General features: G+C 42.9%; 1 protein-coding gene across 2 annotated transcripts in view; it reads right to left on the reverse strand.

Annotated features, from left to right (window-relative positions):
- Positions 1–16,954, reverse strand: part of AATF (apoptosis antagonizing transcription factor) — a 107,009-nt gene extending 90,055 nt beyond the window's left edge. Inside the window, exons 1-4 of one of the 2 annotated variants that reach the window (XM_045299809.1) lie at positions 16,740–16,952; positions 15,623–15,814; positions 12,975–13,409; positions 12,344–12,481 (exon numbers count right to left, since the gene is read on the reverse strand). In XM_045299809.1, the coding sequence (XP_045155744.1) occupies positions 12,344–12,481; positions 12,975–13,409; positions 15,623–15,814; positions 16,740–16,830 (856 nt within the window). In that variant the 5' untranslated portion in view covers positions 16,831–16,952. Of the gene's footprint in view, positions 1–12,343; positions 12,482–12,974; positions 13,410–15,622; positions 15,815–16,739 lie in introns of both variants that reach the window. The other variant, XM_004706984.2, reaches the window with a different exon arrangement.

The raw sequence follows: 16,954 nt of genomic DNA on the forward strand, positions 1-16,954 counted from the left end.
GCAAAATAGAATTTTTTAACTCTCTTGGAATTCAAGCTTTCTGGAGCTCTGGTAGCTGGATGAACCTTTAAAACTATTGTCCCGATAATCTAAACCTTAAACCAAAAGTACTCCCTTAAGCATCTCTTAAACCAAACAAGTTTAGCTCAACTGGTAAAGAATGCCTGCCTTAAGCAGCGCGCTCTTTAAGAGCTACCCACAAACGGACAGCAATTCCAGAGACGAGAGCGGAAGCTCAAGGGGCTGACTGTGAGTTCATGTTAGTGGAGGGCAGACTGAGAAAGGAGAGAACGATGGTTGCACAACCTGAAAGAATGTAATCACGGTCACAGAATTACACATGTAGACATTTTTTAATTGGTATATGTGTACATTCTCAACAAGATAAATAAATAAATGTACATATGACTGAAGGGGCTTCAAAAGGTTCATGGGAAAATTCCATTTTGTTATTCCATTTTTCCATGAGCTCTTTCAAGCATGCCTCCCCTTGTATCTATATATTTATTACCTATATCCCCAGAGAGATAAAATTAAAACATGATAGAGAAGATAGAAATTGCTTGAAAATAAAATTCAGGCAATATCTTAGAAAAAAAAAAAGGCAACAAACAGATGGAAAGTTGAAGATACTCAGAAATCAGAGGAACAGTCTAATATTAAATAATGAGACTTTCAGAAAAAGAGAGACAACAGAAGGGAGACATCAATCACAATAGTTTCAAAAAGACATAGTGTCCTAAGTAGGAAGTCCTCCAAGACCTCTGCACAACGGGCAGAACAGATCTGCACTAAGCTGTACCACCAAAGAAATGTCAGAATTATGTGGACCAGGAAAAGACCCAGCTTCCAGGACGGAGGGGGGAAAAAAACAGTCGGATCAGGAATCAGAATGGCTTCCGGCTAATCAATAGCAACCTTGGAAGCTGGAAGGTAATGGAACAATTAATTTGGTGGCAGAGTGCAGGGGCAGTGGATTATTTAATGCGGCTTTCCCTGAAAGGGTCTGGCAAGAGGGAGGGGGAAGATGCTGATAGGATTCACCTGTGAGTAACTGTAAATAGGATTCCCGAGCAGCATCTGGCTGTGTTTAAAATGAACCCTCTTAGAAGCAAGAGGGTTCTCATTACCAGCAAAAGGCAGGAGTGGATTGCATCCTGCGAACCTGAGATTCCTGTGCAGTGAACCTTCTAGATCCAGATGACAGCGATTAGCATCATCAAAGGAGCAGCAGCAGAACCAGGAGCCTGAGCATGGAATAAAGGGATGGACTTCCCAACCCACCGAGCAAGTCAAGGGGAGTGCTTTTGTGTGGGAGGCTGCCTCGCGGAGTGGGGTGCCTTCTAGGCACTTAATTCAGGAGCTGGGTTTGCTGACCCTGAATGCCTTTAGGTTGAGGCTTACAGTCCCTTTGGGCTTTTATTAGCTGACTTGAAACTCTGTAACATGTTTCTGATAAACAACTCAACCCTGAGCATTTCTCACTGGCATTACAACTTAACTAACTTCCTTTAAAAAGCCTTTTAATCATGAATTTTGTATCCATTGCAATTAATATTAGAACCCAAAGAGGTAAAAAAGAAAACATTAAATCAGCACATAGGCTAACAATATTTTCAGACAATCAAAGCCTAAAAAACACACCTTTTCCTAGGAAGGTAATTGAATACATGCTTCACCAAAACAGCAGAGTAAACAAACAAGACCGATTCTGGGAGAGGAGCAGCACCGAGATGAGATGGTAATGTTGGCTCAAGGATGCTGACGGGAGTCCCCAGCTGAGCACACTCAAGGTGAGCCTACGGGAGGACTTCTTCAGGAAGATAAACTGGCAGAGCATCTGACGCAATGGAGAATCCTGAGAGGAGATTCATATAACTGAGGAAAAGTTTTGAGTTTAAATGCTGATAGAGACAACTAAACAAACAAAAAATTAGCAATTAAAAACTCTAGAAAACAGAAGAATGGAGGGGGACTGATTACAATATATACCATATGGCTCAGCTCTGAACTGGGTTCACATAGTAATAATGTAAGCACTATTTACTGATCTAACCAAATAACATAACCATGAAGAGACAGAAAGTACAGTTGGAACAAGCACTAAGTCTTTATTTCCATAACATGGGTCAACCGAAAATGTTTAAAACTAAAAAAATCAAGTTGAAAGAAACCATGTTAGAGAAATCTATGAATTCTAAAAAATACAACAAAATTACTAAAAGTATAATTGCTGTTTGGGAAAATGGATGACACTGCACACAAAGGAGACTACTCTATGCACAAGCGTTGTAAAATAATTGACTCTTTATACACATGTATAGCTTTGCTCAATATTAAAGAGAAAGAAAAAGCCCAAGATAAACAGAAAAGCTGATGGAGATGGGAAATTCAAAGAACTAAAGAGAATATTAAAGAATATTTTGTAAGGCCAAAGATCCTTAGATGCACATAATATTCTCTAAGGTTCAGATCACTCATGTGCAGTGAGTTAGGCACTGAGCTCCTCAGCCACTGTGGGAGAAAGCAGCAGCAACCTGCGTCTGTGAAGAGTTAGTCTTGGAAACCCTTGGAGTCGATCTACTCTGTCCTTTAGGGTCACTATGAGTCAGAATGGACTAATTGGCAGTGGGTTCATATACAGAGGGGACTTGGTGGCACTGTGGTTACATGCTCCTTGGCTAACCAAAAGGTCAATGACTCAAACCAACCACCAGCTCTGTGGAAGAAAAAGCTTGGAGTTCTGCTCCTATAGAGATTTACTGCCTTGAAAAGCCTATGGGGCAGTTCTACTCTGTCCTACATGGTCACTAAGGTTTGGAAGTGATTATATGGCATACAACAATATACTGTAAGTATATATTAGTGACATAAAAAGTGAGTATTCCAAAGTAATGGGAAGGGAGTACTTCTTAGATGAAAAATTGCAAGGAAAAAAAAAAAATCAATGGAACACAAACTCCACCTATTTTAGAAAAAAGACATGAAAAACCACAAAAAAATAACACATGAGACACAATACCAATCCAGATTAAATACTTAACAGAGAAAAGAGAATATGCACAGAAGAAAATCAAAGAAATACTAGAAATGACCCCACCCCCACCCCCAACAAAAGGCACCGGGACTGGTCTCTGCTCACCTAGAGCAGCAGAGGAAGAGAGTAAGTCAGGAACAGGAGGAGGGTGCAGAAGGTGCGGCTCGTTAGCCCCATGAGCAACTGCCTCGCTTGCCATGAGCCCAGAAGGACTGAATGGTGTCTGGATACCATTACCAAACATTTCAATCAAAGATTCCGGAAAAGAACCCTGGTCAAAGGCAGGAAAAATGCTGACCAGGAATTCAAAATATCACTGACTCAAGATTTTCTGCAACCAAAATGGTATTGTCCCGAGATCATTTTTAAACCTCAAACCAAAAGTACCCCACGGACTCTTCCTAAGACCAAACAACAGTTTAGCTTAACGAGTAAAAAATGTCTGTCTTGAGCACTATGTGCTTTTAATAAAGTAAGCTTATGGAGTCAAATGGACAACTTGAGAGATCAGAGGGCACCCTGGGAGGGAGGGCAGCGAGCTAGCAAAAGTGATGAGGGAGGGACAACTCCAACAAGGAGGTAAGGGCAGTCGCACGACTCAAAGGGTGTGGCCATGCTATGAAACTGGACATGCAGAAACTGTCGAGTGGTATGTTTTACTGTCTGTATTCTCCACAACAAAATCACTTCTAGAAGACAAAAAGCATAGAGTATTTTTAAACCTACACGAACTCAGATAATTTACTCCCCGTGCATGTTTTCTGAAGAAGCTACTCCAGCACAATGACTGAATACCCTGAGATAAGAGGAGGCAAGGAAGCCAAAAGCAGTGACTCCAGCCTGGGAGAGCACTAGGGCCCAAGAGGACCACTCATTCAAGCTGGGCATTTTCTCTAAAAGCTAGAATGGTTTAAAGTTAGGGGGAGGGGGAGAGGTTAAGACCATAAAAGCAAGTACAGAGGAAATTAGACACTTAAAAGAAAAACATACAATATAACCCAAATGTCAAACGAACTAAAATACTGCATGATTTTCATTCAACAGTAGAGAATACTTAAAAGATCTACTTGCCACTACTCCTACGAATAGCCTAAGCGTCATGATTCTAAACCCACCGAAAGGTTTTCGGCTCTGCTCTGCCGACACGGCATTGTACCTGTTCCAACAGACACTGGTATGCCCACCTTCACCATGAACGTGGTGGAGAAGAGAGCGGGCTACTGAACTACTGCAACCTGCTTCCTTCTGTGACTACCACCATGAAAAAGGAAAGATGGTTTCTGCTGCTGAAGACAACCCTTACCTAAGACCACCAAGTTTCCTGAGGTCGGTCTCAGTACTTTCCCAGCTGTCCTAGCCAACCCACAGCACATGTTTCAGGAGAGCTAGGATCACTCATAGGAATCTGGCACTCTCTTCCTGTTTCCACCGCTGTTCCTGGTTACTTTGAAGCAGCATTTTCCGTGTGTTCAAACTTTACTCTCTACATCTCTAAACGCGCTGGTGTAGGGGCCAGGCTTTGGGCTGCTAACCAGGTCAGCAGATCAAAACTACCAGCCGCTCATCAGAAGAAAGATGGGCTTTCTATTTCCCTAAAGAACTAGTCTCAGAAACTCACAGGGGCAGTTTTACCCTGCCCTACAGGGTCCCGATGAGTTGGCATGGACTCAATAGCACTGACTATCTGTCAGATTGGAAATATTAAGTAAACAGTTCAAGAGGGACCAGAAAACTTCCTATTCAAAACTCATTCTCTAATACACAAAACACAGGGTATTTTTAATGCAAACACAGTATGCTATGTAACAACAGTTATCTAGAAATGATAGCTCTAATTTTCCACCCAATTGTTCATGAAAATTAAGGGATCTCTTAATTTCACCATGTCACCCCTGCAAAAAAAATGGCCCCTCTGATAAAACAGGATGGCCCCCTCCTCAAAAAGTGAGAAAAAGATCTAGGTATAGACGCTAACGATGCAATAGCTGTGACATGGAAACACATGCACACCTGTGTTCGGTGCAGCTTTATGCGCAGTAGCAAAGCGTGAGAGCAGACCTAGGCGCTCCCGAGTACCGGTAAGTGAGGCGCTATCCGTGCAGAGTACACTCGAGTTCAAAGACTTTGTATGAAAACAAGAATGTGTAAGATCTCACTAATAGTTTTACACTGACTAAATGTGAAAATCACAATTTCCAATATACTGTGGTAGATGAAATGTGTTATTAAAATTAACTGTTCCTAATTTCACTTTTTAATATAAAAATGTAATTACTTGAAAATTTCAAAGTAATGATGTGGCTTACCTTACAACTGGCTTCAATTGGACAGTGCTTCTTTTAGATAAACTGCACAAATGTGCATGTTCAAGGATGTTTATCAAAACAGCTTTTTAAATGTATTTTTTTACTAATCATTTTACAGCGGGCTCTTACAGATCTTATAACAATCCTAAATCAATTGTATCAAGCACACTTGTTTATGTTGCCATCATCATTTCCAAAACATTTTTCTACTTGAGCCTTTGATATCAGCTTTGTTTCCCTCCCTCCCCTCCCTTCTGACCCTTCTGAATCCTTGATCAATTACATGATATTATTGGTATTTTTGTGTTTTATACTGTCCACTGTCTCCTTTCACCTACATTTGTTATTTGTCCCCCTTAGGGGTGGTTATATATCCATCATTATGACTGGTTCCCCCTTTCTACCTGTTCCCCCCATCACCCTCCCTCCACCCTCATGGTGTCACTACTCCCATTACTGTTCCTGAGGGGTTTATCTGTCCTGGGTCCCGTCTGTTGAGAGCTCTTATCTGTACCAGTGTACATGCTCTGGTCTAGCTGGATTTGTAAGGTAGAACTGAGGTCATGATAGTGGGGGGGTAGGGTCTAGAAGCATTAAACAACTAGAGGAATATTGTGTGTTTCATCGGTGCTATATTGCACTCTGGCTGAATCGTCCCTTCGGTGTGATCCTTCTGTGAAGGGATGTCCAACTGTCTACCGATGGGCTTTGGGTCTCCAATCCAACCCCTTTCATTTGCACTGATATAATTGTTTGTTTGGGATCTTTTAATACCTGATACCTGATCCCTTCGACACCTCATGGTCACACAGGCTGGTGTGCTTCTTCCATGTGGGTTTTGTTGTTTCTGAGCTAGATGGCCGCTTGTTTAACTTCAAGCCTTTAAGACCCCAAACGCTGTATCTTTTGACAGCCGGGCACCATCAGCTTTCTTCACCACATTTGCTTATGCCCCATTTTGTCCTAAGTGTTCATGTCGGGAAGGTGAGTATCACAGAGTACCAGGTTATTCGAACAAAGTGTTCTTGTGTTGAGGGAGGACTTGAGTAGAGACCCAAAGTCTGTCAAAGGAGGCTTTTTAAAAGCAAAAAACAGAATAAACCTAAGCATCCATCAACAAAGATTTGTTAAATAAATTGCAATAAATTGGACAGTGTAAGGCATGACAAAAAATAATGATTTATAAATTATCAAGGGTGAGAGAGGGAGGGGGGAAAAGGAGCTGATACCGAGAGCTCAAGTATAAAGAAAATGATTTGAGAATGATGATGGCACCAAATGTACAAATGTGCTTGACACATGGCTGGATGGATGGACGGTGATAAGAGTTGTATGAGCCTCCAATAAAATGACTTTTTAAAACTTGATAAAATTGAATACTCTGTAGACCCTGAAAATGCTGACGTACATCTAAGTGCAGTGACATGAAAAGATATAGTAACTAGAAAAAAAAAAGCTTACTAAATAGTACATGCATATTATGATTCCATTTGAAAAGTATGGGGTGTAGGTGCACATAAGCGCATGTGCATGCGTGAGTGTGTGTGTGTGTGTAAGTAAGCATAGAAAATACAAAAAAAAGTAAGCATAGAAAAAGGTCTGAAAGGATATTCATCAAATGACAACTATGTTTACCTCTGGGCAGCAGGATTACAGATAATCCTTGCTTTCTTCTTTACACTTTTATGTATTTCTCTGAATTTTGAAATAAACATGACATATTTTATTAATTGAACAGTAAAACTATTTAAAAATATGATAGCTACCCGGTGAAATTAAAAGATCAGTCTCAGGTAGTGAAGTCTGCCATCACCAGGGTCTTTAACCTACACAATGCTATACTTGGAGAACCAGCTGCCTTCATCCCAAGCAATCCATTAACCCATTCCAACTAATTATGAATATTTCCAGGCTCTACAGATCATTGGTGAGAACTCTGCCATGAACCCACAGTTAATTGAGAGAACATAGAAATGGAAGTTCATGGACTTGTCACCTAAGGCAGCTAAGTAATTAAAAAAAAGGTATTCACCAGCTGACTGCCCACTGGAGGGGGTGCCAAGTGGCACGAATACAGGGGCTGTGGGAGGATTTTTGGTCTACAGTCTTTAGTACCTTTTTCATTTTAGGCCCTGAGAATTCCAGTTTAGAAACATTACCTATCAAGGCTATATTTTTGTGGCTGTCTATTAGGGCTGAGGTCAAATTAGTCTTAAAATGTTTAGTCTGTTCAAGTCAAAATAATTTGGGGGTCCATACGAGGGACCACAGAGAGATCCAAGGGTGGCTCTGAAGAGGGAGAGGAAACAAAATGCAATTTGTTAACAGAATTTGCTTCTAGATTCTTTGGGGGGGGAGGGGAGGGAACATTTCCCCTATATTTATATTATACCATGTTTTTGGCTGTTTTTTGCTTATGGGAAATATCAAAATGTCAACCATGGTTTCTATTAAAGGTCTTTAATGATACTACATTTTAGCCCTGTAATGAAACATCATGCTCACTGCAGTTTGTAATGCATCTCATTAAATACATTAATAACATGCATTTCACCAAAAGGTCAACTTATTATGGCTGAAGTTTAGCTTTCTTTTAATCACCTCATTTGAAGCGCCAGAACAAATGCTGAAGAAAACAGTAGCGAATGCCTGTTACAGAAATGCCCCCACTTCTCCCACCCATTTACATCAGTTACCCTTAAGAAACCGGTGCTAAAATTGGTGTTTTCATATGGGATAAGAACATTGTGCTTCCGGCAATGGTACCCCATAGCTCATTATACTAGTCCTTATCATCAAACAGCATTGATGCTTTCCCTAATGAAGTTTAAATAAAATACACATGCAGGTATTTCCTCAGTAGCGTCTTCCTTACACATTGTTGCCACCAACATAAAAAAACAACCTCCTGAACAGAATCTTAGATTCTTAAAAAATACCCAAATTTACTGGACCAATTGAGACTAGAGGACTCCTGGACTGCCTTAAGAGCACTCTGTACACATTGAACCCAAATCAGCCCCTTCAAGCTAAATTAAGACTGGCTCACAAAATGAAGAATACCACCCATAAGAACTGTGCTCCTAAAAAAAAAAATCCTTTATATGAGACCAACAAAAGCCCTAGTGGCCTGGTGGTTACAATGTGGATGCTCACGGTAAGGTCAGCAGTTTGAAACCACCAGCAGCTCCTCAGGAGAAAAGAAGGGCTTTCTACTCCTGTAAAGAGTTACAGTCTCAGAAACTCACAGGGGCAGTTTCAGCCTGTCTTTCAAGGTCGTTATGAGTCAGCATCAATTAGATGGCAGTGAGTTGAGTTTTCATATGAGATCAAATGGTCAATAATCACTTTAAATCAAAGAAAGAAAGTGATAGGGCAAGAAAACTAATGCAAATGGAAAAATAAGAGGTAGTGAGAATGTTCACTTTGTGAAGAGTCTAAGAAGGAATCAGAATGGTAGGAGAAGAATCTGAAAAACACATGTACTATCACCAAACTAGAGGAAACTATTTCAAAGAAAGGCTAAATGCTTCAGGAAGGTAGCAGCTAAGTTTGGAAAAAAGATCTTTGGCCACCTTTCCAATGGGTCAAAAAAGGCAGAAACTGAATTGCAAGTATCAAAGTAAAACATTTTAGAGAACAATCTATAAATCATCTAGTAAGTTTCAATAACAATTGTTATTGGTCAAGTAGAGAGTTAGGGAACGAGAAGAAGGCTGTCTAAGAAGGACCAACATAGTGGCTGCAACGATGGACTCAAACATAGCAATACTAACTATTAATAGGATGGCTGGAAGTGAGAGCCAGCTCTACAACACCTAGCAACAGCATAGACTGAACTGTGACCCTCAGAAAGATACGTCTAATTCCTAGCCTCCAATTCCTGAGGATGAAATACTTGGAGGTCAGGTCTTTGCGACTAATCAATTACAGTTAAATGCACACTGGCTAAGATGGGCACTAAATCCAATGACTGGTGTCCTAAGGTGAGAGCTAGGCTACAGACACAAAGGAGAGGCAGGGCAGACAGTGGAGCGATGCAGCTACAAGCCAAGGAACCCCAAAGGGTGCTGACAGCCACTAGAAGCTAGGATGAGGCAACGGAAGATTCTCCCTAGAGCTTTCCAAGACATCATGGCCCTGCCAACACCTTGATTTTGGATTTGTAGTCTCCAGAACCATGAGAGAATAAATTTCTGTTATTTTAAGACCCTACCCCAGGAAACTAGTACACTAGACTAGCAAAGTCAAAAAAACAGTAAAGACGGTGAGAATGATGGTCAGTTACACTGAGGATTACACAACTGGTTGACCACTGTGAAATGTCTTTCAATAGAAAAGGTAATACGAGTACCTAAGATTCATAACTGTGCTGTGTGGCAGGCACTGTGCTGCTGCTTTATATTATGTCCTTTAATCCTCACAGGCCTGCTATGCCCGTTTTATTGTGATGTTAAGTAACTTGCCCAAGGTCACACAGTAATCTATTGAGATAGGCTCTAAACACAGGCAGTCCGACTTTAAACCACTACACTACCAGGGTTCACTGTGTAACAAACACAAACAGTATAAATTGTTAAGCTAGAGCAATGCAGCCAAGAAATGTCTTCTTACAGCTGTTTAACAAGACAAAAAAGCATACTGCATCTTATGTCTTAAGGGCATAAAAAGACACAGCCCAGCCAAAAGCAGATACCCAAAAACTTCAGATGCCCAGAAACTCTGGTTACTAAAGAATGCTCCACCCTTCCTCTTAGAATACCCGACTTCAAACAAGTATTCCCACCTCTACCTCTACCACAACTCACCCTGCCAGGTTAAGAAGCATCTGTCAGAGTAACTAAAATCACCAATAAGGCAAAAACTCAAAAAAAAATTTTTTTTAAAGACAGATTAAAAACATCAGAATTATTTAAAAATAAAGCAACATTAAAATAACTACTAAAGAAAAAAAAATAAAAAATAACTACTAAAGAAATTAAACTCTCCTCAAGAATATGCCCACAGGTATACCTCACACCTACTAACCTAAAAATACTTATCATTAAGATAAATGCAAATTTAAAAAGATAAAGGGTCGAGCAAGAAAAACAATGAGTAACAAAATAGAAAGGCCTGACTGTATTTGAAACATCTGATCTAGAGCAATCTGGGTTTCATTCCAAAGGCATGCAGTAGATACTAAGAATGTGGATCCTGGAACAGGAAATGCTCAGAAAAAATCTCAATACTATTGACAACTACCAAGCTTTTTGTCTAAAAAAGGAGGATCTAAATCTCCATTAACATCCCCCCCACCCCCCCACCCCCCACACACACAAGGTGAAGAGTTTCTTGAAGGATCGCACCCCCTCCTAAGGCTAGCCGTTTTTCTGGTTTCACACAGGAAATGGGACTGCAGGTACGGCAGACAAACAAGCTAAAGACCAGTGTCTGAGAAGTTAATTCCTAATTAAAGCAGGTTCAGGGAATTCCCTACCCTAGAAATGTCACACATTTTATCTTGATGAATTAAGGCGGTTCCGCTAAGAAGCAGCTGGCAAATTAGACGTCCTCCTCTGGCTCCTTCCTGCTTGAAGTCCACGATGACATGAAGAAACAGTTTAAAGCGAAGGCACAAAGGCTGGACAAGCAAATAAGAAGCAGCAAGACCCACCACAGTGCACAGACTCACCCAAACCCCCTCCAGCCCGGAGCTTTGGTGCCGCTGGGCACCCAGACAAGGAGCTGCGCTGCAGCAGGAGTCACCTAGACTACCTGACAGAAAAGCTGGACTTAGGTCCCTGCCATGCATGAACAAGCACTCTAACTTGGGCTAAGTTATTCTTTCTGGGCCTCTGTTTCCTCACCTGTAAAATGAAGGAATTAGGAGTCCAAAAACCCTGACATTCTTTTTTTCTTCTAAAATTCTTGACTTTTATACCTCAGCAATTCTCTTCCAAAACTTGTTTCTCCATCTGCAGGCATCCTCTTCCCCCACTCTAAGTATCTACCACTCAAAGGAAAGAGGAGTAGCATCATCTTAGCACGTTGTTCGAAAAGCCTCTAGTGCAAAGAAAAGCATCTTTGAAGTACATGACAGAGCAATTTATAAAATGAGTTTCCTCATTCTCTCCATTTCTCTTCCCCTTACAATAAGGTCACCAGACGTCATCTTTGGCGGGACAGTTCTGATTTTTAACAATTTGTCCCGTGTCCTGCGGCGTTTTAAAAAAGTCCCGATTTTTTGAAAGAATGCACGACAAGCTAGGGTATACGGTTTTCGGCTGCCATGTGGCTATTTCGCCAGGACATGACTTTTATCAATGGTGTCCTGCTTTACCAATGCTAAAATCTGGTCACTTTACCTTACACCCATGGGTTTTCAAATAGTGTTCTCTAAGCACTAAAGAGAGAAACGGGGGCCACTAGCGGTTAAAGTGCTCTGCTGCTACCTGGAAGGTTGAAAGGTCAGGTAAGTCCCAGCCAACCTACCAGTGCTCTGAGGAAGAAAGATGTGGCAGTCTGCTTCCACAAATATTTCCACCATGGGGCAGTTCTACTTTGTCCTATAGGGGTTGCTAAGTTGTAATCGACTCAAAGGTGGGTTTACTCACTGCCATCAAGTCAATGCTGATTTATAGTTTCCGAGACTAAAGCTACGGGAGTAGAAAGGCCAGTCTTCCCCTGAGGAGCTGTTAGTGGTTTTGAACTGCTGACTATGCAGATTGCAGCCCAACACGTAACCAGTACACCACCGGGGCTCTTAACCACTAAAGAAATAGTCTAGAGAGCTAAGAGGAAGGAGAACTGAGAGCAAGTGAGAGCCAAATAGGCAACTGCCCAATCCATTTCCATCACATTCATCTTCATTGGCAAAAGGATTCTACTGTTATTGCCCTGCACTGAAACAAAATCTCTTCTCTAACCCTGTGGTGCCTCCGATAGATCAATCCCCGTGTATCACAATATAGCCCAATGATTCTCCCTATCCCAATATCAATTAATTAAGTATCCTTACTGTTTTTTAGGGCGCTGGCAAATTCTGGGCCACCTTTGTCCTTGAAAATAGGAAAAACATCTGGCTGAGGAAGCTGATTGGTGGTCAACAGAGCCTTCTGCAGTTTGATCCTTCCTTCCAAGAGCTGGTCCCACAGTGCTGAGAAAGAGAGAAAGAAAAGCCCACCCCAGTTACAAAATCTTCCTGGGTGGGGAGGGGAAGAGCATGGGAGGAGGGGCAGGAAGTCACACCAGTTCTTTAAGCAGCATTGCTTTATCACAGTGACATGCTATGGTAACATTCTCTAGTAAAGGAAGGAAATGCAGTATCTTGGAAGCAAATATTTGCTCATGAGAGAGGGAGCGCCAAAGCCCAAGGAGAGGATAAAATACTCCTCTCTTCAAAGCAATCTTCCACCGTAGCCGCAAGTCCTGGAGCAGAACCAGCTAAGGCGCTCAGTGAAGAAATGGCTGGCTAAGCATTGAGTGAGGCTTGAGGCCTCTAGGTAAGTGGAGCATGTCACAAACTAATCAAAAGGGCACCGAAGAGAAAGACCAGAGCCAAAACTAAGCAAAACAAGCAAATGACAAACAAAAAGTAGATCAAATGCAGGCACATGGGGGGAAAGCAGTCAGCAAAACCATGTACAAACCTATCTGGTTCCTCACAGCTCTCCCTTTCTCCACCTCCTCGGACACTTTGACACTGGAGAAGGTCATCACCACACCATCGTCCTCACTGCTCCTGTGTTCAGCCCCGTCCTCCTCACTCTCGCCCTCAAGGTCGTCTTCGCCATCCCCCTCTTCCATGCCGCTCTCTTCCGCATCACTTTCGTCTTCCTCCTCACTGCTCCCAATGTCATCCATCCCCTCAGTAAATTGTCCAAAGTCAGTAATGCTTTGGACACTGAAGCCTGGTATTTTTCCAGAGCGACTTCTGCTCTTCTTCCTCAGGCCCAGCCCACTCTCCTCCTCGTTGCCAGACTCCTGGGCATCAGCAGCACTCGAGTAATCCACATCAGACTCCTGCAGCGCCAGCCCCTCGGCCTCTCCAGCTCCAGGTCTTTCCTCGTCGGACAGCCCCTCCTCTGAAAGAGAAGAGGGGAAAAAATTTAAATGGGTACTACTACTTTGAGAAAAATACCAGGATCAACCTTTTATTTCAATTTATGGACTATGACATCAATCAAAAACAATGTGCTGTATTCAGCAAATATTTATCACGCACCTACATCTCTAAAACACTGACGGAGAAGAAAAGATGAGTAAGATCAGATTAGGGAGAAATTCTAATTGTGGGGCAAGTGAATTTGAACAAGGCAACGGGGAACACACAGCATCTCCCCCAGACAAGTAAGGATAAGACTTCAATGGGTGTTTTCTCAAACCCACATCTGAAAAAACATCATTTATCATTATCTAACTCAATGCATAATCTCTATCACTTCAGTAAGCCTTATTTATTCTATACTTACTAAGAACTTATCACGTACTTATTAAGAACAAAGAGAATATAAAACTTGCTAAAGGGTTTAGAGGCTGGTGGGAATAGTGGATCTGCGTGCCAATAAATAGGTTACAAGCATCTACAGAAGTGCAAAGGGAAGGAACCGCCTAACCTTCCTGGAGAGCTAAGAGATGGCTCTGTGTAAAGAACACATTACGATTTTCCTTATTAAACAGATAAGCAATAGCTCAATATACAAAAAAGGGGGAAGAAAAGGGGGGGCACCACATTCAAAGGTGCAGCACCACAAAAGTACAGATGGTGTACAGCTGCAGGAGCAGGTGTTTGGAGGGGAGGCTAGAACACTGCTCATGGGCAAGATACAGAAGTGCTTTGTCCTCGGGAAAGAGTTTGAACTTGATCCTGTGTGAAGTGCCAGTGAAGGCGCCCCACTTAAAGTATGCTCAGGCATTACCTGACACTTAGTCATCTTCACTGATTGTCCCAGCTCTCCCTTAAAATAACCTGCAGGCCACATGTACAGCAACAAACAATGATCCGATTAGGGGGCCAATCACCAACAATGTTCTTCAACATGACACTTTATGAAACATGATGGGTCAGTACTTCTGCAGTACTTCTTTCTATCAATCACAGTATACACACAAGACCATCAGAAACATAAATACAACAACTAAAAGCAAAAACCTTCTCAATTCTTCGAATGCATGCTGACTCTCAGACTAGACACAGTCACACAGAGCAGTGGGGGAGAGTCGAGGTCTTGGCAACACACACCCTTCATCTGAATCCCAACTCTTCTGCTTACCAGCTGTGTGGCCCTTAACAAGTGACAGAGTCGACCAGTCCCTCGATTTCCTTACTTGTTAATTGGGAGTAAATAGTATCTTCATAAGGCTAGAGAATTAAATGAGATGACATATATAATGATAGTAGAGATGGCATTTTTTGAGGACTCTATGTCTTAGGGACTTAGAACTTAGCTTACCATCTACAATTCTCCTTGATATGAATGTCTGAACTATTGAATGGTATGATACGTAAATTATGTGCCAATGAAATATTTTTTTTAAAGTTTATTATCAAGCCTGACAGTTGGTGGCAGTTCAATATATATTATCATCTTTATCTCCTGAATGATCCTAGTATCAGCCTCTATAGGCAAAGACTATGGGAGGCACCTATTAGGAACTGCCAGAGCTATACCAAGGCCTAAATCCTAGACATATCCTGAAGGACAAGTTCCTCCATGGTGTCTAGGAGTTCTCAGCATGGTCCTTGCTGCTGACCTCTCCAAAGGAAAGCAAAGGGCACCTGCCGAAATCATCAGAGCCAGCCCCTTCTTCCACACTGAGAAACAACAATGCTTCAAAGGCCTAAGTTCAAATCCTCACACCCACCTCTCTTGTAGGGAAAGGGGGGAGGGGGATTGTTTTACTTTTACAATGGTTAAAAAAAAAGTTTCACAAATAACTAATACTATGCTCAATGGCAAGAACTAAAAAAATCCAAAGAAAGGGGCCTGAACCCAAGATTCTCAGCATTCTCATCAGATACCATGCTTTTTAAACTCACGGCCTTTTTTAATATACAATATACATTACCCTTTCTTTTAAGGTGAACTGTTAGTCTGAATAAGGTGTTTAGCAACTCTAGGCTTTAGATTCCTTATGAAGTGAAATTAAATGACCTCAAAGGCACTTTCTAGTGCCAAAACCAAGGATCTCCCCCAAAATAACAAGGGCACACAGCTTAGTCTTGAGAGATCACCTTCCCCTCCCCTCTGCACACTTACAAATTCAGAAAGAGCACCATGCAAGGATGTCTACTTACCAGATGAGTCTGGCAGAGTCTGCTCCCAGTGGTCTTCCTTCCAAGCTTTTCGGGAGGTGGTCTTGCCAGAATATCTTTTGTCCGAGTCCAAGAAGGAGGTTGATGCCAGTTTTCTAATGCTGCCCACTACCGGTATATCATCTTCCCCACATTCCCCTTCATCAAACCTGTCAATCACTCTGGCGGCAGTGGCTGTGGGGCAGGGGGGAAAGTCATCAGGATCTCCAAATTAAAGGCCACTTTAATAAGAGCCCAAGTCAACCCCTTCATCTGATGCTTAAATGTGCACTCTAAAATCCCCGCTAACTTCCAAGACCAGGGAACAAACACACTCCTTCCCAAGGCGGACCCCTCACCTGAACAGAAAGTTGGTGAGTTAGTTTTATGCCTTGCATCAGTCAAAAACTAGGTCAATTCCTCTGTCATATGTGACAGACCCTCAAATGTAGCTAGCAAACCTGCTCCCACGTTCTCATCACACTGCCCCCACCTCTCAGCTATTTTCCTCGGCTTATCCTAGCCGGACAGCACCTGTTCCTCCAAGGGGCATTTCGAAGCCAAGGTCCAGCACTTAGTTCTGTCTCCTTAGTTCCCCCTCCTCCAAAGTCTAAAGGAGGAAAGCTCTGTTACATCGGGAACAGCTGCCTACAAAACACCTGTTTTATTTAGCCAGAGAGCAAGGGTCTTGAGGCCAAAGGAGGCTTAAATAGCCACAGGGAATTTTACTTCTTCCTTTGATCTTACACAAGTTCTTCCGGGCAGCTAGGGGAGAAACGATTGAGACCTCCTCCCCGCACCCCCATTCCTAACGCAATACCAATAAGGGCATCCTAAAGGATAATTTCCAAATTCCAACCAGCTCTGGCGCCCCGCCAACAGCCCTCCATCCCAAACCGGCTCTGCACCAACAGTTCCCGGATGCTCCGCCCACCCGAGAAGCGAGGCTGGCGAGTGCGCGTCAAAAAGAAACCCAAGCTCCCGCCCCGGCCCCGGGAGCAAACTCCACCCGGGGCAGCTTTCCTGCGCGCCAGGGGACGGAGAACAGGCGAGGCCCGGCTGCCAGCGCCGCACACGCCACCCCCGGGCTCGCACGTGGCTTGCCCCAGTCAGGCCTCACCCTCCTCTAGGTCGGCCTCGGGATCCGCCTCGCGCGGTCGCGGGTTCAGCAGCTGTTCCAGCTGCAGCGCCAGAGGCTGCGGCCCCGCCATTGTCACCAGGTCTCGGTCAGTTCGCGCACGTCAATCTGTAACCGAACCCCAGCCCTGACGCTCGGTTCCCGCCGGCCCCTCCCGCCCCGCGACTAGTCCCCAACACAGCCTGGGACCGCGCAGA

This window comes from Echinops telfairi, unplaced genomic scaffold (assembly GCF_000313985.2).
Source record: "Echinops telfairi isolate 266 unplaced genomic scaffold, ASM31398v2 ScPeMD7_7458;HRSCAF=8496, whole genome shotgun sequence".
Taxonomy (NCBI): domain Eukaryota; kingdom Metazoa; phylum Chordata; class Mammalia; order Afrosoricida; family Tenrecidae; genus Echinops; species Echinops telfairi.